Raw genomic sequence first — 23,613 nt, 5'->3', positions numbered from 1 at the left:
TCTATATATATATATATTTTTGGTCTTTTTTGTTTTTATCAGTACCAGGGATTGAACTCATGACTGCCTGCTTGCAAGGCAGGCGCTTATGCCACTGAGCTAAATCCCCAGCCCCTAGATATATATTTTTAAAAGCTAACCAAGTATCATTAAAATAAATTTGGACAGACTAAAAAAATCCAAGTTTGTAAAACCTCTTCATGAAAATGGATTTAGAATTGACAATGAGAAATGACACAAGGTATCTGGTACACAGAAAATATTTCATGAGCAGGATGTGCTGGCACACGTTTGTTATCCCAGCATTTGGGAGGCTGAGGCAACAGGACTCTTTCAAGGTCCAGGTCAGCCTGAACTACACAGTGAGATCCCACCTCAAAAAACCAAAAAAACCCCCAAAACCCCAAAAGCCTTCACAAATGGTTATTACCTTGGTTTTCGAAAAATGAATAAGAGTATAAACCCCTGCTCAGATGGAGAGTAAACCACGTGCATGCACACACATATAGTTATATATGTGTTCTTTTTGAGCCAGGGTCTCATTGTGTACTTCAACCTGGCCTTGAACTCACTATGTGGCCCAGACTGGCCTCTAACTTGTAGTGATCTTTCTGCCTCAGTCTCCAAAGTGCTGAGATTACAAAGATTTGCCACTACTGATATTTATAAGTTATCACTTAGGCCTGAGCATAGTGGCACGCACCTGTATCCCAGCATTCTGGAAGGCTGAGGCAGAATTGCAATGCCCAGCCAGATAAATGAGATCCTGTCTCAAAAATTTTAAAAAGGGTTGGGGATACTGCTTAGTTTGAAGGCTCTGTGTTCAATTCTTAGTGACACATACAAGCACACGTACACAGTTACCACTGATATAAAACAACACTAAGATAACTTTTTTTTGGTACCAGGAATTGAACTCAGGACCTGTGCTTGCCACGCAGGTGCTTGGGCTGCTGAGCTATATACCTGGTCCTTAAGATAACTTTTTAAGTAGTAAACATGAATGAAGAAAAGAAACAGTTGGAATTACATGAAAATATTAACTAGAACTGAAATCCTGGCAATCTATGCAAGTATTCCAATAAATATGAAAAAAGGAAAGTTACAAAGAAATTATATACTTAAACATTAGACCGTTTCTAAAACTACCTGTAATAGTGAGTTACTAGTGTGATAAGAATGTATGAATGTGTTAAGCATTATTGACTATCGTACAGACGATCTTCCCTACCTCTTCACGAGCTCTTCAGGTTGACTCTTCTTGCCTTACTCTAACCTACCGAGGCCATGAGATTGATATACAAATTTTTTCACTAATAATGCATAAAAAACATAATGTTCAATCTCCCAAGTATTTCTCTTACCCGAAACAACCACTTTAATACAGGTATAGGACACTGGACGTAATGATAAGCAGAGGTAAGGAAACCTTGTGTTGTCAGAAAAATCTGATCTGTTTTTCCTGATCTGAAAAAAAAGTAAAATCAAAATGTTACCTTCATGGCAAAACATTTCCACCACTACTACCACATCTAACATCATCAAGGAATAAGCAAAAACCACTACCTTCCACCTATGGATGTGGATTTTATACTAATACAGATGTGTTATTCCAAAAATGAAGTGAAACTGATGGCTCAATGCTTACTCCATCTGCAAGGTTAGCTCCACACCTATCTGGTGGACAAAGCGATGCTTTTTTTTTTTTTTTTTTGGTCTTTTTCCTTTTTATCGGTACCAGGGATCGAACTCATGACAGCCTGCTTGCAAGGCAGGCGCTTATGCCGCTGAGCTAAATCCTCAGCCCCCAAACCGATGTTTGCTAGCAGTGTTAAAAGAGTATTGTCACATCATCTGCTGTTGCCACCTTTGGGGTGTACACTCAAGTACAGAATTAATGCAATCTCTCTATAGACCTGAGATATTACATCCTGAGAGAAATTATATCAGCTTGTGCACTGGGATAAAAATTACTAGTTGCCCTTCTTAATATCAATTTTTTCCTTTCTTGTTGATAACCGAACCCTAATTTTCAGCTGGACACATTGGCTGCCTGAAATAAGAATTACCTCTCAGCAGCCTTTGTTGCTAAATGTCCCTCTGTTGACTAAATTCTAATGTGGTGTGAGATTTCTGGTTATCTTAACATAAAAGCTGGAGTTCCAGTGACACTGAAGTAGTGAGGTGCTAAAAATGATGAAGAAGACTACATGGTAAAACTATCACAGCAGCCCCAAACTTCCTAGTTCTACACTTCTTCCACATCAGAAAGAAATACACTTATTAAACCATAATCAAAAGGCCCTGCCATTTGAACAGCTGTTCCTGTTGCACGGTTCTTAATCCTAATAAAAGCGAGGGAGGTGCTAAACAACTATGCTCACACCTGTGTTGAAGAAAATGCAAACAGCAAGATCAATAAAAGGATTAGGAAATTAGACAGGCACTCAGGGAAAGTAACTGTTTAGAAGACCATGCTGGACAGAGGTCTTTTTCCTTCTTTTTTTTCCAGGTGGTACTGAGGGTAGAGGACAGAGCCTCACACTTAATCTGCATGAGCTACATCCTGGTTTTTTTTTTTTTTTTTTGTAACAGGAATCCAACTCACGACTTTGTGCTTGCTAGGCAGGTACTGCGCTGCTGAGTTATGTCCCTGGCCACCCAATCATTTAAAAAAAAAAAAATTTTTTTTTAAAAAAAATTTTAAGTGTTGGGCTGGGGATTTTTTTTTTTTTTTTTAATTTTAACAGTGTTGGGCTGGGGATTTAGCTCAGCGGCATAAGCGCCTGCCTTGCAAGCAGGCAGTTGTGAGCTCGATCCCCGGTACCGATAAAAAGGAAAAAGACAAAAAAAAAAAAAAAAAAAAAAAAAATTTAACAGTGTCTTACTAAATCGCCCAGCCTGGCCATGAACTTGTGATCCTCTCATTTCAGTCTCCCAAGCAGCTGGGAGTAGAAATAAGCACTACTATCCCTGGCAGACAAAAGCGTTTTAATTGTTTGGTTGTGTTTTCTGGAACAGAGTCTCATGATGCAGTTCAGGCTGGTCTTGAACTCATTTTGTAGCCTAGATTGACCTCAAACTCACAGTGATTCTCCTGCCTCAGCCTCCCACGCACAGGATTTCAGGGATGTGCCACCACGTCTGGCTAACTCTTAATTTTTAATACAGAATAAAAGCAAGGTGTTTACTTTCCACTTACTTGAGAATAAGCTTTTCTACAGCACTTTTTCCAATAAAACCAGAGTCTCTTAAATCCAATGTATACTGATTGAAAATTTTTCCAGAATTGAGGAAATTAAATATGTCTTCACCTGGATGATGATCAGGAATAGCATCAATTGTAACTGAAAATTTCTTTAGAAATTCTCTGAAATAAAAAAGTTATTGAATACTGAATAGTTACAGTACATGTGGTTGGCACTTAAAAGTTGAGTATAAAAAACGTTACCATCCCAGACTAGACTCATTTTCTAGTAATAGACAAAAGCCACTAAACGTGTCTGCATGAAAAGGAGCAGTAACTAGAGAAAAGCCAATATGCAGAGCTGGCTTAAGCATTTGCCTCCCAGCGTCATCACAGATGGACCTGAAGCTCAGTATACAGGCATCAGTGGCCTGTTGGCTTTAGAAAAACTAAATATAAAAGCAGTAAATTATATGTATAAGTTATGAAAAATATTTTACCTGTGCTCTTCCAAGAGGTTATCCTCATCATCTGTACTGTCTTGATCTCCAATTCTAATTGGAGATTTAATGCCACGACCTTGCCTTATGTCTTCTTGTAGTTGCTTCTGTAGTTCATCTAGCCTGAGAATTAAAAGAATGCTAGGATTAAGAGCTTACTCTAAGAATTAAAAAAACAAAACCCCAAAATGTTAGTTGACATCTAAAAGCAGCACAGAGGGACCCTACCATATGACAAATTGTGTTATACTATAGGTTATATCACATCTCTCATATATGTCATGCTCAAAATAGTAGGCCATCACATAAAAGACTTGAATATAAGACTTAAGAGTTAGAACTTTGGGAATGACCTGTCCAAATCATTCAGAGGATGGGAAGAGAAAAATGGCAAATAATACCATTAATTTTATTACTCTCTTAATCTTTAATACTCATTTGAGATCTAACAGAGTAAAAATCCGCTAATGTTAACTAGGCTTTTTTTTGGTATCAGGAATCAAACTCAGGACCTCATGCTCATCAGATGGGCACTGTTTCGCTAAGCTATATGCCTGGCCTTAACTAGGCTTTCTAGCAGCATCTTTTGCTGTCTCTGTGTTCATCATCATCCTAACATCTAACACTGAGCACTTACACAGGACAACACTGTACTAAGGGCTCTATGTGTTAACCCACTAAATCCTTAACAACCTCTTGGTAGTTTAATATTATCTGTATTATAAATGAGGAAACAAACTACCTCGCAGCAGCTCACAATATGAAGAGCTGGAATTAAAATTCAGGGCCCAAGGGGGCTGGGGATTTAGCTCAGCAGCATAAGTGCCTGCCTGGTAAGTGCGAGGTTGAGTTTGATCCTTGGTACCGTAAAAAAGCAAAAATCAAGGTCCTGCTATCAATTATTAGCCCCCTCCCTTTTTGATAGTACTAGGGATAGGGCAGGGGATTTAGCTCAGCTGTATAAGCACCTGCCTGACAGTACTAGGGATCAAACTCAGAAATACTCTACCACTGAGCCACTAGGGATCAAACCCAGGAATACTCTACCACTGAACCACATCTCTAGTACTTTTTATTTCTTACTTTTGAGACAGGGCATTGCTAGGTTGTCCTGGCTGGTCTTAAACCTGCCATTGCCCTGCCTTAGCTTCCTGAATAGCTAGGATTACAGGTATGTGCCACTACATGTGGTGTGCATTACCTCTGTTTTTACTTTTTTGGTGGTACTGGGGATTGAACCTAGGGCCTCAGCCTTTCCCTCTTTTATTTTGTGATAGGATCTCACTAAGTCCCCAGTCTAGCCTTGAATTCTAGATCCTCTTATCACTGCATTTTTAAAGCAAAGTTATTTTCTGCTCCAATCCTAAACAGAGCATTGCTTTCAGAACAGTACAATTCTATTAAATATATGCTTTATCCTACAGAAAGGTCAATGATCAGATCACACTATCTTCTACTCCTTTGCTCTGAGCAATGTTCAATTTTAAATAGGGAACTTCAGATATCACATCCCTGATCTTCTGAATTCACAAAACATTTAAAGAATTTTATAATAGAGACGATTTCTCTAATTATAAAATCAAAGAGGAAAATACTTTTGATCTACTAATTTCTACAAAATTCCTATATGGAGCTCTTTGGTCATCAAATTTGAGATATGTACATATATATCAACTTCCTGTAATCAAGTCAGGCAAACTTTTAGTGAAGTCCTCTGGGCTAGTTTCATGGATATGCTTTGAATTAATGAGGAACATTATTTTTCCCCCTCTTATTACTCTAAAAGGTCTGTAACAGTGGTGTTAAGCCCATGGCACATATGCCACAGTGGGCTGTGTGTATCAAAAGCTCTTCAAAGGTTTGCCATCAGTGGTCTGTAACTATCAGCCATAAAACTTTCATGAGGGAAATTATGACCCTGAACCTTCTGATTTTTCTGGATATATATGTTTTTGTGGAATGAGGTGAGTGTTCATAATTCTGAAATTTTCACTCAAAAGAGTAACTTGACAGAAATATCATGTCTACATTGTTTTCAATACACTGTTTTCAAAACTTGGATTTAGTGAACTAACGTTTAAAAACATTTTACCTGTGTGAACAACAGCAAAACTAAATAACTTGATTAAAAATAGGTAAAGAATCTGCAAAGACATTCCATTAAAGCAGCTGTGTAAATGGCTAACAGCACATGGATACCCAATATGTTTAGTTAGTAGGGAAATGCAAATTAAAGTCATCATATGATGCCACTTCACATCTACTAGGACAGTTATTAAAAAAAGAGAAAGTAGTAAGTCTTGGAGAATACACAGAGAAAGACAACCCTTGATCATTATTGTTGGGCAACAGTGTGACAGTTCTGCCAAAAATGAAGCACTTATTGTAATACCTCCAAAATTATGAAAAGCAGTGACTTCAAGATATGTACCATTACTCACAATAGCCAAGGGTACATAAAACCTAAGTGGCCATGAAGGAATGAACAAAATATGGTATATACATGATAATACAATGGAACAGTCCACCTTAAAAAGAGATTTTTACACAATCTTGCCATTAATGAACAATTAAGATTATGCTAAGTGAAAAAAGCCAGTTACAAAAGGAGAAACACTGATGAACCCACATATGTGAAGTACAGTAATGTCAATGTACTTAACAAACTATATGCTTAATAAATTCTACCCAAGCTTCTGGTCAAGGATGTAAATTATTACCTACGAGTTGTGATAAACAGAAAGAAACATTAGTTAATGCAATACACTGCCTACTATGCGAACTTTTTGTTTTTTTCTCTTTTTTTGGTGGTGCTGAAGATCAACCCCAGGGCTCTGCACACACTAGGCAAACACTCTACCACTGAGCAAATCGCCAGGCCCCAAACCCAGACCTTTTCATTCAGCCTACAAAAAAGACAACCTGTATTTCTATCACAGCTATCACAAGACAAACAGACCACTATTTTAACAGTATGAACACAAAATGTATGCTAATTTCTATTTTGAAAGTAAATTAAAAACCAACTATACCAACAAGCAAATCTGTCCTGAGGCTAACCAACCTTTGTGTGTCTTCCATTTCCTTCACTAGACGCTCCAAAGTATTTGTGTAAGTACCACTATGAATGTGTTCCTAAAAGAAGAAAATTCAGAATATTTTACATGTTTTAACAGAAGAATTGGGGTGCTTTTAGTCATTTAGAGTACTAAGAACTACTTTCTATTTCATTAACCAAGGTTAGAAAGACACTTTTCTTTAAGAGGAATTTACACCATCATGCTTTAACTCTAGTATTTTGTACTGCAAGCAATTTGATTTTGCTATAGAAAAGGCTCTCCTTCTAGAACTCTGCTAACACTGGGATCTGACAGCAAACACCCAAGGGTTCTGTGGCTACCCTCTCTTTACTTCTGAGTTCTAATCTAGTGGAATCAAATTAGTAATTTGTAGTTGTTACCATGAAATGGTATATCTTCCCCACCAAATTTTACAGATATCTGAAGCTTTAATTCAGCTCACTCCCAAGAAAGAATGAAGCACTCTACAAATAAAATTGCACACCACAATTAACAACATTTCTACACTCTACCTTCATTTACAGCAGTGGTCTCCAAAGCAGGAGGTGTGCAAGGTGATCCAATGGGGTGCAGGAAGAAAATAATAGAACTTCTATTTATGTCGAACTTCTATAGAAACTCCAGTAGAACTTAGGCTATAGTAACTTCTATAGGAAAATATTCACTTTCTTCTTTTCCTTTTTAAATCCTGTTTTTTGTATATGCTTTAGAAAGTACATAGTATTATAGTGGTACATGTATACACATCTACAAATATACATAACTGGGGTACATGCTCAAAATTTTTTAACATGGAATGTGTGTGTGATCAAGAAAGTTTGGAGACCACTGATTACAGTAATAAAACTGAAGATATGGAAAATTAATTTACCCACCAAGAATTATACTACTTTTCATTCCAATTATGGATTGTAAAAAATACCGAATTTTAAAGTAAGTTTTAAAAATTTATCCTTTTTTATTAATCAATTTTTTTTTCCTCTTCAAGTAAAGATAAATGTCATAAAACTACTTACTTTGTAGTCTGGTGACTGAGACTGAAGCTTCTTTGAAACAGCAGGAGGCCTTGCTGAAGTTGCAGGAGTCTGACTGAAGTTCAAGGCCATTATTTCTGCCAGTGATTCTAATGGTTCTTCTTCCTCATCACTGTCTAGGTTGCAAGCTAAACTTTCTTCATCACTATCAAAATCACCCCTTAATTTTCTTTTCAGTGCACTGCTACCCACATTAGAATTGCCTGAACTCTCCTTATCAGAGGGGGCTTTATCTGAAGGTGCTGCAGGGCTTGGATTACATGGCACAACTTCCAAAGCAGCCAGAGGAGACTTGGTAGGAGTGCCATATTCTGCACATAAAGATCCCTCAGAAATTTTCCCTGAAGACAAATTAGAATCAGTCTTATTAGTCTTTGCTTTGTGTTCTTTGTGTTTGGAGGATACTGTAGAATGCCCAGAACATTCTTTAGAGGAGGAACGCTCTTTATCTTTCTTAGGAACCGGAACAGTACAATTTTTAGCACTTAATGGTACCTGGGAGGAACCAGCACTTGGAACATGGGAAAGTAAAGGTAGAGGTTTTGTCTCTTTCGATGTCTCGGAGCTAGCAGTTTTAGTTTTATGAAGCGTGCTAGCTTTTTTAATTACAGATTTTTCCTGAGGTAAATATAGGTGGGGTTTTTGTATCTTAGTCTCTTTGGTACTTGCCACACGGATTTGGTCATTATTCCTAGAAGAATGATGGCCAGCACTAGAAGGTACCAAGCCTGGAGGGGCGCAATCGGCTTCACCTCTTGTTTCCTTGGCTATATCCTCCAAACGCAGCACGTCGCCAGGGGTCTTTAGTGCAATGTGTCTTATAAACTTCTCTTTCTGATGTGATCCATCAGGACGCTTCTCAAGGAAAGACTCTTTTGCTCTTGGTATCACAAATTCTCTTGTGCTTTTCAGATGTGAGTCCACAGAGTTCCTTTTTCTTTTGTCAGGGAATTTATTCTGCTTAGAGCCTGGTAAAATTTAATTTTTTGTCAGATTAGTGAAAAGTACATGGTCTTATCTGAGTAAAGCTTATTCAGTGAGTGTCTATAACACTCTGACAAAACGATCAAATTCTGAAAATTTCAGGCTAAGTAAGATTATTCGTAACATATTGAAAGAGGAAAGAGAACAAATACTGTCATTTACTTCCCAAATTTTAAGTAGTGGTGTTCAAGAAATTCAAAGCTAATGATGAATGCTCATTTTCCATTGTAAATCTGTGGGTTGAGTTGTGTGCCCCCAAAATGATATGCTCAAATTCTAATCCCTGTATCACTGAATGTAAGCTTAAGTAGGAACAACGTCTCTACAGGGATGGCTGAATTAAATTGAAGTCTTTAGAGTCTGGCTATACGCCTGGTGCCTTTATGTGAAGGGGAAATTGGACACAGACTCACGGGGAGGTAACAGTGAAGATAACCAAGGAAAACATCTGATTGAAATGATGTGGCTACAAGTAAAGGAATTCCAAGTACTGCAAGCTAACAATAGAAGCCAAGAGAATTAAGAGAATTTTCCCTTAAGCTGTCAGAGGCAGCAAAGCCCTATGGACACTGAAGCTTCCACAACTGTGAGGCAGTGATTTCTGCTGCAGTGCTGGAACTCTGCAACTATAACGCTACAAACTTATACAGGCCTTTTATAGAGGCTGCAAAGTATAGACTCTGGTAGCTGTGAGCAGCAAACAAGCAATTTTCAAGCAACTCTGTGGTTTGAAGCTAACAGGTTTTCTGACCCTTGCCTTTGTGTAGGTAAGACTGTCCCTCCTAGTGCAGATTGCCTTGCCTACTTAAATTCCCCTACTAGTCCACAAGACCAAAGCCCTAGCAGTAAGTCCAATATCCAATCAATCGTTAACCCTCGGGGTAGAGATGGGACCCCTACCCCATAAAACACTACCACTGCCCCAGACTGGCTGCGTCTCAGCTCTGAGAAACACCACTCCTTCTCTGGAGTGGTTTTATATCCCTTCCTACAATAAAATTACTTTTGCTTTAAACTGATCTTCTCAGACTTGTTTTCTTCTTTCTATGGTGAAGAGAGACAGACCCCTAGATCCCAGCTCCACTGGACATAACACTAGGCCAAGCTCTCTTTTTTTTGGTCTTTTTCATTTTTATCGGTACCAGGGATCGAACTCACAACCGCCTGGTTGCAAGGCAAGTGCTTATGCCGCTGAACTAAATCCCCAGCCCCCAAGCTCTCTTTATTAGTAACTATGTTCAGATACACTTCAGTAAGCACCTATATTTGAGTTAACCAGTTTTTTTTTTTTTTTTTTTTTTTTTTTTTGGTACTGGGGATTGAACTCAGGACCTTGTGCTTGCCAAGCAGGAGCTTGTGCCACGAGCTAAATCCCCAGCCCAGAGTTAACCATTTTTAAAAATTCATAGTGTGGTTAAAAGTATAGTTCATTGATTATTTATTAAAAATTCACTAGCACTATGGATATAGCTCACGGGTACTCAATGGCAGAGCACTTGCCTAGCATGTGTGAGGATGCTGGTTCAATCCGCAGCACTGAGGGAAAACAGCAACAAAGACAATACAACACACAACCCCTGACAAGACACTAAAGGTAAAGATTATTATGTTACAGATGTCCTTGAAAAATAGTTTGTATTTGAAATACTAGGAAAAACTGTTTTGGATCATGGTGAACATTTTCATCCTTAAAGAATCTTCAGCATAACAAGGTATCAAATGAAAGAAAATAACATTATATACTGTTGATGTAGCTGAAGATGCAGAAGTAGAACACTAAATATTAATATAAGAAACACTGTAAGGAACTCCTGAAGGCAGAATAAAGTCAAGACAATCCACAGATTAGGGATACTAATTTCATCTTTAAATTCTTAACAAACTTACTTAATCTTAAATAATTAATGTGTACAAAAGAAGGGTCTATTTTTAAAAAATGTTTTAAAGAGCAGTGCCATTAAGCAAATTTATTTAGAAATTCATATATTTAATTTTGATTCTACCTGAAGTAGGTTCCCATGAATCAGAAGAGGACCTCTTTCTTGAGAGATGTCCATTTTCCTATGAAGGAAGAGAAAAAAAACCCAAGAATTTCAAGCAGTAAGGACATGAATTTTTCTTTAATATGTAATATAGATTTCCATACTAAATTTAAAAAAAATCACCTATGTTTAAAGTCTAAATTCTAAAATAAAAGATATTAGATATCTTTTTTTTTTTGTCTTTTTCTTTTTCTTTTTTTTTATCGGTACCAGGGATCGAACTCACAACTGCCTGCTTGCAAGGCAGGCGCTTATGCCGCTGAGCTAAATCTCCAGCCCCGATATTAGATATCTTAATATTAGAAGATATTAAGTTTTAAAATGAAGGAGGCAGGCATGGTGGCTCATGCTCCTAATCCCAGCTACTCAGGCAGCTGAGGCAAGAAGATCTCAAGTCTGAAGATACCCTGGGCAACTCAGAGAAACTATTCCTTGAAATTTAAAACAAAAAGGGTTTGGGATATAGCTCAGCTCTCTGTATTCAACCTCCAGTACTGTAAATAAAATAAAAGACATGATTGGGGGTGCAGTTCAGTAGCACACCACTAGCCTAACATGCACAAGACCTTGAGTTTAATCCCTAGCAGTGCGTACACATGCACACAGTCAGATATCTGTACCATTAAAAAGTATCATTAAAGTTAAGTCATTTTCATAATGCTAATGTAGGGATTAGTATTAATAACTAAAAGATGATATGAACTCTAGTATTTCTGTTTAAGGGTAAATGCATCAACACTGAAATTAATAAAATAGAGCAAATATTACTAACTTCTATTTCTCACTAGTAAATCTCACTGGTAAAGGCATCCATCTTCTTATAAATACGCCTCAGGAACTATTCTTCCAGTAATACGCAACGCTATAACCTACTCACTCTAGAATGTCGTATTTTAGCTTAATTTTTCAAGCTAGTTTTAAAATTTCATAGTATTTTCTTGACATCTGACATTCCTTTATTTGCTCTGACTTTCCAGGTAGAGGGACAACTTTTTATTTTTTATTTTTTGTCTTTTTCATTTTTATCGGTACCAGGGATCGAACTCACGACTGCCTGCTTGCAAGGCAGGCGCTTATGCCGCTGCACTAAATCCCCAGCCCCTGAGAGACAACTTTTATATGGAATTCAGTCCTTTGTTTTTTTTAAACTGATGTGGTTTAAGGTAACTGGACAGTTTCCAAAGACCCACAGTCAATTACTTAAGATCTCTATATAATCTCACTTAATAATTCTCAAGCTTTCACATATATCAGTATCATTTGGAAGGCTTATCAAGAGCAGATTGCTGGTCTCTACTGTTACTATCTCTGATTCTGTGTATCTGGGATCTGAGATTGCAATTCTGACAAGACACTATTCTGAAACATTTTTGTTCTTTTAAATTTTCTTTTTTTTTTTTTTTTGTCTTTTTCCTTTTTATCGGTACCAGGGATCGAACTCACGACCACCTGCTTGCAAGGCAGGTGCTTATGCCGCTGAGCTAAATCCCCAGCCCCTCTTTTAAATCTTCTATCCTTCAAGTATCTCACTTTGGCAGATCCTAACTTAAAAATGACTATACTTGCCTAAAAAGACAAATACTTTCCTGATTAAACAAGATCTTTATCCTGGTCTGAAAACCAAAAAACACTACTTCACTGACTTTAATGAAAGGAAGTTGGAAGAAATCTAGTAAGATCACCTTCGAATTGTATATTTTCTTAAAATAGATCAATATATAATATGTCATTATATTTTAGATTTGGTATTCTAAATGGTACAAAAAAGACAAAACTAATTTAGTAAACATTGCACATACCAAGTTTGAAAGATTACTTTGTCCAGGTATATCATTCTGTTTATTTTGTTCCTGGCTTGGTTTACATTTTCTTGCTGGACTGGTGGCTTTTAAAGTAAGATTACTTGCTTCTGAGAAAGAATTTTCTGAGTTGATTTTTTGCTTCATTTGCTCCTTTCTCAGTTTCTTTAATTCTCGTTCTTTGCAGTACGAAGCTAGCGACCTCTGGAAACTGGTTGTTCCCAGTGGGCTTTCTCCCAGGTGGTGTCTGGACAGGCTGCTCCTACTGCTAAGACTTGTGGAGCTGCTCTTGACGATGTCAGCTTCTGTCACCATGGCTGGCTTTCTGGAATTTGCACTAGCCTTTCCTCGATCTTTATCATTCTTCTCTCTGCTATTTTCACGAATGAACTGTGACTTCTTTCTTTCTGGAGACTGTTTTTTCTTCAGTGTCTTCATTTCTTTAGACAAATAATATGAATGAGAAACACTGAAATTTGTTCCTTTGGAAAAATATTCAGACACCAATGACATACAAGGCTGGCGGGACTCGTGCGTACCATGGTCTTTATGGTGCTCTTTAACACCTTTCATCAAAGATTCTATGATACGGCTTTTTCCTGATGGCGTTTTTTTGGGTTTCGATGTTTTTGGTGAGGACAGTTTCCTCTGTAACTGCTCTGCACCTGTGATGGACAATCCATTTCCTCCATATCTGATGTCTGATTTTTGTGGAGAATCCAACATATGTCTCTCTAAATAGCCAATTAAAACACAAATTCCATGTTATTTGAAACAAACTGTTTTGCATTATTATTGATCTTCATTATTAAAATACAAAACTACATTAAAGCAATCATTTTTCAAAGCAAAATGTATTTTTAAGACAAAAGATATGGGTAAATAATACACACTATATTGAGAGTAAAAAAAAATTAAGTCTTATATAAAGCTCCCTTTTGCTATAGCATGGAACTTTCCTGTGACTCTTAAGTGACTATTAAGATTACCGAAACATGCATTATGTGCCAGGCTGAGATGGGAGGACTGCCATGAGTTCAAGGCCAGCATAAGTGACACAGTGAGACCCTGTCTCAAGAAACAAACAAACAAACAAAATCCCTCCAAAATACTATGCATTTAAACATTATGGATTGGAGTTTTTAAATGTAAGAACATGTAACAGCAAAAAGACTAGTGTAGGACATGTTTATTAAAAAAAAAACTGCATCTTCATTAAAACTCTGCATTTTTAATTTTTTTTTTGGTCCTTTTGATAGTTTCCATATGTAGTTCAGACTACGCCTGAACACTCTGTAGTTCTGGCTGACCTTGAACTTGTAGCAATCCTGTCTCAGCCTCCCATTTGCTGGGATTATAGGTATGTATCACTACACCCACGCTGCATTTTCAATTAATAATAATCAAAAAAAGTTTATAAGTTGAATCCATCTCTTAGCTCCAATATAGCCCACAAAAATGTAATATATGCATACCTTGTTTTGAAGCTGGTTTGAAGAAATCTATAATTGACTGCTTCCTGAAAATAAAAGCATAACTAATATGGAATCACATAAGAAAATAATGAAACCTCAATTCAGATTAAATGGAGAATGCTAGATTTATAAAATATAGGCTGGAACTCATCTGGTTTAACTAAGTTCCAACAATGGCAATGATTTTGCTATATTGTAAAAATGGAAAGTATAATTCATCACTTTCTGTAGGGTTTATAAAAACAAAAGTAAAATTCATATAATCTATGTACTAAAATAGTAAAACTGGAGTGTAGATTCAGGGAATTGGTGCAGAGTGCTATTTAATACTGAAACACAGCTACATGGTGGAATGAAGGATCTCAGAGATAGATGCTAAATCCTTTTGTTGCTATTTCTGGGAATTGGTATAAAATAGAGACTGTAAAAATGGAGTAGACAGTGATAACAACAGTACTGCAGATGGTGAAATGGCAATAAAAGTGATTTGACTGATCTTGGGAGGCAGCTGAAGAATGTGCTAGCCAAAGACAGCAAAGCGTACTATCCTGTATACATTAAGGAAAGATGTTGATCTAACAAAAATTGGCTTAAGTCTTCACAACTAATATTTCAATTTAGATTTTTTATTTTTGTTGTTTTCTGACAGTCTTGCTGTGATAAGGCTGGCCTTGAACTCAGTAAGTAGCCCAGGCTGCCCTTAAGACCATGGCAATCTTCCTGCCTCAGTCTCCCAAAGGATGACAAGTGTGTACCATCATGCTCAATCTTAAACTTTTAATTTACCTAAGAATTCTTTTTTTTATTTTTTTCTTTTTATCAGTACCAGGGATCGAACTCACGACCACCTGCTTACAAGGCAGGTGCTTATGCAGCTGAGCTAAATCCCCAGCCCCTAATTTACCTAAGAATTCTTAAAGATACAGAAAAATAACATACTGCCTAGGAAAACCGCAAGACAAGGAGATACGGAAGTTACCAAGTTAAAATAAAAAGCTAACTGCTTTTTTTTTTCCTTTTTATTGGTACCAGGGATCGAACTCACGACTGCCTGCTTGCAAGGCAGGCGCTTATGCCGCTGAGCTAAATCCCCAGCCCTAAGCTAACTGCTCTTACTAAGGATTTTAGTTCCCTAAAGTGGGCACAAAATGAAATAGGAACATATGACCAGAATTTGTATTCTTGTATTTTTCATGTATTGTCAGCTACAAAAGGAGGATGTTATATACAGAGGAAAAAAATTAACTTTCTAGCAAATTCTGTGAAAACGTACTTTTGATGAAAGAAATGTTTGGCTTCTCCAAACATTAATCCATGTTTGTTGGAATACTGTGAAAACCTTAACAGTCCAAATCTAAGGTTAAGTCTACCTCATGTACACTTCAGTTACATTACAAGAGCTGTGCAGCTTACTGGCTGCCGACAATGTTTGTCTGAGGTGTTGGTAGATAATCTAAGTGATGATGAGATGAGAATGAATAACAGGTTATGGTAAAATATGTACACCTGCTTATAGAAAATAAATTACATTAGGAAAATGAAGTCTACCACAGCGCAACAGAAGAAATGCCAGACACTCTGGTGCATTGTTACTGTAGGAAATTCAGCTAATTTTAAGCAAGATTACATTGTTAATTACTGATACTCCAGCTCTTCCTTAAAGTATTAGTTCTTAAGCTCTTTTACATTTAATGTATCAGAAGAGAAAAGTGGCTTTGGGTAAAACACACAAACCACAGATTATAACTTTCAAATGTCATTTGTTCACTAAATTCACATGCACAGAAATGTCTATTACCTATTTATAACATTAAGAAAAAATTATAACAGCTTCACAAACCCTTATCTGAAACTTCTGGGGCCAAATGTGCATTAGACTTCTGAAGCCACTATATTTTAGGAAGGGGATAATTTGCTAACTGTATTATGTAAACCCCCAATGAAGGCCTGATGCTGCAACATGTAATCAAACGCGTAACAATTTCTCCAGCAAGACAGGAATATTCACACTTAAAGTACTAAACACTACAAAGAGCCTCACACTACTTCCGGCCAGGTTGGCTGCCAAGACAGACATGGTGCTAAACTCACTGAAAATTCACGTTTGGTTTTCATAGCTTTCTGGATTAAGATACGGGATTGTGTACTTGCACCACAATATTAGAACATCCATTTACTATTAAGTTTCTGTTACAAGCTTTTGAACTTAAAAGTAAAAAAGACAGTACCAAGTTCGTAGGGAATGTAAACATGTTTTATTGTCAAAGGATGTCATTTCATCAAATTCTCCATCTTTACATAGCTCCCACAAAAGCTATACAAAAAACCGCGTTCTTGGAAAGGTATAGATACTGAAAGAGAAAACCATCACATTTTAAAAATGTAATTCCTTGTAAATGATGAATTATCGTGTACACTGGACTATAAATCCGTACGGTTTTCCTCACCGCTTCTTATATAACTTGATTCGCAATACTGAAAACTTACTAACCCACTAGAATCAGACCTTAGAACTGCAGAAAATCACCTAAACATGCGTCAACACTTAGGGACCCGGGTCCAGCTTTCCAGGACAATAATCGCGTCCGCCGGGCGGGCTCTGGCCGCCGCGCAGGCCAGCGGTCCTAGCCCGAGCCCCAGCGCGAGCGCGACCCGACCGCGGGACCGGAAGCCGCGCTCCCGGCAGCCCCCCTACGCGGGGCGGGGCGAGGGCGCGCGGCCCAGAAAGCAGGCCCGCGTTCACGGAGAACGACGGAAGCCCGAGCGCCGTCCCCGGCCTCCCTCAGCCCTGCCCCCGCGGCCCGGCCCCTTCTCAGCCCTCTGCACGGTACCTGTCCCCAGGACTCTTTGCTCTCTTTCCCGCTGCGGCAGGGGCGGTACTATCGGGTCTCAGATGGCAGCGCGGGGGCGATGACCCCGGGGCTGGGGACGAGGGGAAACCTGGCCTAGCGGGCATGCAGCGCCTTGTCATGTCGGCGCCGCTGGCGACGGCGGCATGAGCTGTGGCTGGAGAGCTTGGGTGCGTGGTTGCCGTCGTGCCGCTGGTACCCGGGAACGCTGTGGGAGCAGAGGTGGGCGGCACCCGCTTCTCTCTTCATGGCGGTTCTCACTCTTCGGAAGTGACTCCAGAGTGAGCGGGAAGGACCGAGGGGACCGGCGGAGGCGGGACTTAATGGGAGAGCCGCATCCTGATTGGCTGTCACCACAGTCATCCTGGTGGTAGGGCAATAGCCGCAGCCTCTCCGGAGGAGGTGGGCTTCAGGAGGGGGAGGGAAGGGGCGGGAGAAAGCCGCCCATCCGCCCCGCCCCGCCCCGTCACGTGTGCGGAGGTCGCGAGGATGCGGTGGGGGCGGTGGGGGTGGTGGGGGCGGTGGGGGCGGTGGGGGCGAGCTGGCCGCGGCAGCGGCCTTGGGCTTGGGCGTCTGGCGCTTGGGCTCCTGTTCCTTCAGCTGTGCCGCAGACAGCCCAGTTGCTGGTTACATTGTCACTAACCTGTGCTATCACCGGGTCCGTGGGAGGTTGTGTAGCCAATCTGAAACCTGGCCGTGAGGGTTTGTTAATCGCAGCTATTTTCCTTTTTTAATTTTTATTACGTATTTGTACTATATACAGAGTGGCCACCTTCCCTGTGGGAAGTGAGAAGCTGTATGTAAACATCTCAGTTCTTTTTCTTTCCCCTTCTCTACCTCCCTCTCCGTTTTGCAAGTGATCTTGTTCCCTATTCACTGTATTTTCAATTTTCAGCCTGATTTATATTTAGGTTCATATAAGAGAAACGCAATATTTACGCGTGTGTGTCTGAGCTTTATACGAAGGGGGGAAAAAAAAACCCGACATTGAAATACAGTTGTTAAACCACAAAAGCATTTTGTTTCTTGCATTATCAGTGATGTCCCCACCGAAGGCTTCCATGGGGATTTTTTGAAAGGACGTGGAATCAGCTTACAAGTATGCATAGTGACTAGTATAGTACCTAGTATAGTACCGGCAGTCCGCAGGCTTGTGCTTGGAGGCTGCTAACCCGGTTTCCCTATAAATTGAGAGACTGTATCCGAGCCTCAATTTCCAGGTCTGTATAAGGGGTATATTACTTTCCAGGCAATTATAAGCCGTAAATGAAGAAAGCAGTGTGAACTGGATAGTTCAGTTTCCCTCGTGTAATTGGTACTGATTATTGCACCCTTTCCTTTATTCTCCAGACACTGGCAGTGAACTTAACTTCCCCAAAAAGTCTTCCAGGGACAGGGCAGATACTGTTAAACAACTGTTAATAACCAAAATATCAATTTCCAGAATGTCCAATCTTAAATGAACAGGGGTGTTCATTTAGTTGGATGGAGCAAAAATCTTAAATGGCACAAAAGAATTCGGGTAGATCTGTTAAGTGTACTGTATTGAGATTGAACTGCTTCTGTCACTAAGCATGCTGGACTGCCCTGAAATTCATCTCCTTTTTCTCCCCTGGTAGCCATCCAGGAAGAATTCATGAGGAATAAAGTGGCCAACAGGCTGGCAAAATAGAGGGTAAAAGAAACTGTGAACATAGAGAGCTGTCATTCATCCAAGTTTGTAGGCACAGCTATAGGCAGTGGTAGTACAAGAAAGGATTAACTGAAATGGCATGTTTCTCCTTGCAACTGAGAATTTATTATGCTGCTTTTATATGAGTGTTATTCCCTACATAAAAAGGAATATGATAGTTGCTAGAAATGTGTTGAAATGAATAATGGCTTATACATTGGTTTGCTAAGAGCTTTTTGATTGTATTGTTTTCCTATTTTTTGACTTAGTGCTTTCTGTTGGCTGTTTCTATGTAAGAAAATACCTGCTTCTGTAACAGAGCACATCTACAAAACATTTAATCAGATTCATTTCATTCCATGCTCAGTCCATAAAAAGAATAATGCATAAAACATGTTCTGTGTGATCAATTAGTTGCTTTTCTTGGATTATAGTATTTGAATCATCCTACCTCTAAGGTATCACTTTAAAGTCTGTATTCATGCTATCAAACAATAGTATTCACATTTTCTTAATCTGAGCAACAGATTATAGAGTTAAGTGAGGCAAGAAATCCTTTGATCAATAAATGGAGATACAATCATAATGAAAACACAATTTAAAAAAATCTCTTCTTAACAAGGAAGTAGTTATCTAAATCCTCACTAAGTAGCCAGGCTCTTCTTTGTTTAAACTGTAGAAGAATGATACAGATTTGGTTGGCAGAGTGAGATGCGTTTTTCATGCTAACAAGGATGGCTGGTGGCATCTCATGCTCTTCTCTCACAAAGTTGACCTTTATTTTGTATTTATGCACCTTCTCCCACTTTTAAGTGTGCATATTATACCACAGAAGCACAACATAATTGTAAGACCTTTTTTACCCCCTTTCTTTTTGTGTGCTTGGGATTGCACTCAAGGGCCTGAAGCATGGTAGGCATGCGCTCTACTACAGAACTATCTCTCAACCTTGTGTTAGGGTGTTTTATGCTTTAATTTATGGTGGGTTGGCAATAAATGACAGGAAAGTACATAGGTAAAGAATGTCAAAGAGTTGTGTGCATTCACATGGAGAAAGGTGAGCCTGGGGGAAAGGGATCTAAGCAAGACTGACTTAGAAACTGGAAATCAACCCTTAGCAAGAATTGGAAAAATGGGCTGGGGATTTAGCTCAGTGGTGTAAGTGCCTGCTTAGCAAGTGCAAGGTCATGAGGTCAGTCCCTGATACCAAAAAAAAAAAAAAAAGAAGAATTGGAAAAACGAAGTCTGGGTGATCATAAAGTCAAGTCTGGGAAGGTTTTTGGGCAAGGGGATGAGGGAGCAAAGACCAAAGGATTAAAGTGGCTTCATTAAGCTTTTATGGGGAATAGCTCAGCACCCTTTACCAACTTGAGTTGTGGAAGACAACAGGACAGGTTTCTGGCCCTGATGGGAAGGGGTGGACTACTGTGGAAACAATGTTAAAAAGTACTGGAGGAGATGCCCTGGGAGAGCCAAGCTCAAGGCTGTGTGTGGAGAGGAGTGATGGCACAGCAGCTGCCAGAGTGCCAGCAGTCACAAAGATGAAAGTGTCTTGGGCAGATGGGTTCATCCTGTACCTTAGGATGCAGGAAGTGGGACCTAACAGATCAGTAAGTTACAAAGAATGTTACTAAAACACAGAATCTGAAAAGTAACTTCAGATTCGCTCTGAGATGAGTACACTGTGGTTCAAGCCCAAGGCTCTTAAAGGGAAAGCCAAAGGACAGAGCTGTCTGCTGCAGGGCTGAAATAGGGGCAGGCACAGGAGTGTGTGTATTGTAGGTGACAGTAATAGAGAGTGGCCGAGAGGGGACAAGGATAGATGCAAGAAACTAAAGAATTAGCTTAAAAGCCTAATGGGGAAAAGGGCCATGTAATTTTTGGAGAAGGGAAGGTGTGCTCACAGCAAATGCTGCTGAACTCAAAATTGCCCAACAAATGATTAGAAAAAGCCTGGATCGGTTTCAGGGGCTGCTGGAGAAGTGTCAAAAGTAATATAATATCAGGCAGTCCAGACTTTCTGGGAGTAATTAGTAAAACTGGAAAAGCAGATCTGATGTTAACAAAAATCAGCTCTTGTTATTCCATTATGGAATGGTATAGGACAGTTTCCCACACATGTGTAAGAAACATTTCTGATTTTTGACATACCTAAAGATCTCCTATACTGTTAATGTTTTTCTTTAAGCTACTTTATTTTTATTTTATTTATTTATATTGTAATCCCATACTGTGTGCAGTTGTCCAAGTATTGTAATCCTCTTTCTAGTTTCCCCACAATCCAGAAAGTTATATTTGTAATCCCATTGAGATGTTAATGGAATCCCAGCAAATTAATTCCAATCTACCACCAACAATGCAACCCACAGGGAGAGTAAAGACACCAAGACATATTCCAAGTTAAGGGCTGCCAAGGGGTCCTAAGTCTAATCCCCATGAAGATGTGCAGGCAAAGGCCTTGATCCTAGGCCTCTCCCAGCATTTATTATCTTGTGAAGAAGGGGGGTGGCTCAGGGATAAGTGACAGTGAGGATGCTGGGAATTAGGTGAGTAACTTGAGCTGGCTGGTCAGGTGGGAGAAAGGCACCTCTGTAAATTACAGAGATAAAGATATGCAGAACGATCAATTCACATAATCTAATTAAGGTGGCAACTGAATTGTTTTGGGAGGCTGTCGCTTTGGTTTCTGATATGCAAACTCTTGTGCCTTGGAGAGTCATAGCCTCTTTGCTTTGAGGCTCCCACCCAGTTGACATTCCTGGAGCTATTAGCTCTAATATCCCACCGTGTTCATATCCTTATACAGAGAACACTATGCCAGGAGAGGAGGAGGAGACAGGACTGTCTGTTGGCTTTAGAGATTACATACCAGGTAGCCTTATTTGCAATGCTTAAAGCCAAATGAAGAGAGAAGGAAACACCATAGCCAGCTCTCTACATATCAGTATAAAGAAATAAGTATCCAAACAATCAGAGGTGCAGTAATTGTTTTGCATTCAAGGGGAGTCACTGGAGTTATCTCCCACAATTTATTTTGGTCTTTTTAAGGCAGATCTCCTATGCAGTTCAGGCTGGTCTTGGGCTCACTTTGTAGCACAGGCCGGTGTTGAACTTGCAGCAATCTTCCTGTCTCCTGAGTGCTGGTATTACAGGCATGTGCCACCATGCCCACCTTTTTCTCTTTAAACTATTTTTAAAATTAGGTATTTTTGTTTTAGAAGAAAACTTTTAAGATGTACATACATGGAAAATCAATGTCACCTTTTTAAAATTGAAAATAATTATAAGAACAAATAAATAATAAATGGTAAAAATGTTATCCCTCTCTAACTATCCAAATTTCGAGTCATCTTGTTAGCCACTGGTAGTAGGCATAAACAGATTATTTGTACATCTAAAATATGAGTTGGGTATGGTGGTATACTCCTGTAGTCCCATCATTCAGGAGGTTGATACAGAAAGATCACTTTAAGTTCAAGGTCAGCCTAAGCTACATAATGAGTTCAAGGCCAACCTGAACTATGTAGTGAGACTGTGGTTTTTTTTTTTTTTTTGTCTTTTTCATTTTTATCGGTACCAGGGATCGAACTCACGACTGCCTGCTTGCAAGGCAGGCGCTTATGCCGCTGAGCTAAATCCCCAGCCCCAGTGAGACTGTGTTTCAAAAGCAAAAATCAACCAACCAAACAAACAGAAAAGAACAGACAGGAAGATACTGGTTTGGGAGACTTAGCCTGCAGTCAGGTGTTTCTCACCGTTGGTTAGCATGCTACTGGAGGGTTTTGTAACTGATGTAATGGTACTGATGGCATTACAACAGAATAGTGAATACTAATATTCACTAACACATGTTGTTTGCAAACAGTTTTACTTATCCAGTTGCACATTAATTTTCCATGATGATGATGGTATAAATGTTTCTGTAGCCCTGCTGTTGTGGTTTGTAGTTGAAGTGTTTGAAAAGCATTGCTGTTTCATGTGTTGATACTCTATACTTTTCCATGTGGGTGGCACTAAACAGCACAAGCTTTTTTGGGACAAGAACTAGGCTTTCTTTGGTCACTCCAGCTGGCGAGGGACTGGGGACATGATATGGGTTTGACTCCCCTTTGGGGATGGGGAGGCTGGAGAGGGAGTGCCATGGGTACCCCGACTCCTTCCTACTCTGTATAGTCAGCCCTCTGTAACTGGGGGTTCTTAGTCCATATCAGCCAGCTATGGATTGTAAATATTTGAAAAGAATTTCAGAAAATTCCAAAAAACCAAAAGTTGAATTTGTACTTCAAGCAAGTATTATGCTGAGTCCATGGAAAAGAGGCACCACGTGGGCACACCTTGCTGCAGCTGCCAGCCCAGTTACAGACCCAGGGCTTCCTCTAGCGCTCACCGGCATTTGACTCACCCGTTTTTCCTGTGCTGTGCACTTCAGCCCAGGATGGTTGTGTCCATACTAATCTTTCAGCATAGACTGTTTTCTCCCCATTGTTCCCCGGAGAGTACAGAATATTGACTACAGAGCATTTCTTGTATTAGGTATCATAAGTACTGGCTGCAGAGATGGTTCAAAGGATAGAAGAGGATATGTATCTAAAAGTATCTTATATGATCTGGCATCTTATATGAGGGACTTGAACACCTGTGGGTTTCAGTATCTTGAGAGGGTCTTGGAATGCTTTGCTTTTGGGTGCTGAGAGGAAATCAACAGTAGAACCTCCTGCACTCTGATCCCATCTGGATCTTGTTCTGTATATTTGTTCATCTCGCTGTTTATTTGTACTCCTTAAAATAACCTCCATCGTAAATCAGTAAGCAGCTTTCCTGAGTTCTATGAGCCACTCTTGAAATGAAGTGATTCAGTGTGGGAGTCAACTTGTGTTTACATGTGGTTGGTCAGAAGTTCTGGAGGCTTGGACTTGTGAGTGGCCTCTGAAGTACGGGACATTCTTACAGAACTGCCTCCTCAGTGTGGAGGATCTGATGCCATGGCATTA

The 23,613-nt window shown here is 39.4% G+C and overlaps 2 protein-coding genes across 7 annotated transcripts in view; one reads left to right on the top strand and one right to left on the bottom strand.

Moving 5' to 3' along the window:
- The window catches only part of Slf2 (SMC5-SMC6 complex localization factor 2), a 51,664-nt gene extending 34,432 nt beyond the window's left edge, over window positions 1-17,232 (bottom strand). Inside the window, exons 1-10 of one of the 3 annotated variants that reach the window (XM_063244017.1) lie at window positions 16,933-17,232; window positions 14,102-14,145; window positions 13,166-13,360; window positions 12,627-13,066; window positions 10,789-10,846; window positions 7,784-8,769; window positions 6,752-6,822; window positions 3,688-3,810; window positions 3,203-3,370; window positions 1,365-1,467 (exon numbers count right to left, since the gene is read on the bottom strand). In XM_063244017.1, coding sequence (XP_063100087.1) covers window positions 1,365-1,467; window positions 3,203-3,370; window positions 3,688-3,810; window positions 6,752-6,822; window positions 7,784-8,769; window positions 10,789-10,846; window positions 12,627-13,066; window positions 13,166-13,360; window positions 14,102-14,145; window positions 16,933-17,072 — 2,328 coding nt within the window. In that variant the 5' untranslated portion in view covers window positions 17,073-17,232. Of the gene's footprint in view, window positions 1-1,364; window positions 1,468-3,202; window positions 3,371-3,687; window positions 3,811-6,751; window positions 6,823-7,279; window positions 7,723-7,783; window positions 8,770-10,788; window positions 10,847-12,626; window positions 13,361-14,101; window positions 14,146-16,932 lie in introns of those variants that run through there. The other 2 variants (XM_063244014.1, XM_063244021.1) reach the window with 2 other exon arrangements.
- The window catches only part of LOC134474974 (uncharacterized), a 55,746-nt gene continuing 48,734 nt past the window's right edge, over window positions 16,602-23,613 (top strand). For all 4 annotated transcript variants that reach the window (XM_063244140.1, XM_063244144.1, XM_063244150.1 and 1 more), the window contains exon 1: window positions 16,602-16,928. In XM_063244140.1, coding sequence (XP_063100210.1) covers window positions 16,635-16,928 — 294 coding nt within the window. In that variant the 5' untranslated portion in view covers window positions 16,602-16,634. The remainder of the gene's footprint in view (window positions 16,929-23,613) is intronic.

This window comes from Cavia porcellus, unplaced genomic scaffold, assembly GCF_034190915.1.
Source record: "Cavia porcellus strain 051 isolate PalLab524CR breed Dunkin Hartley unplaced genomic scaffold, mCavPor4.1 scaffold_2, whole genome shotgun sequence".
NCBI lineage: Eukaryota > Metazoa > Chordata > Mammalia > Rodentia > Caviidae > Cavia > Cavia porcellus.
This window is presented reverse-complemented; position numbering and strand designations above follow the sequence as displayed.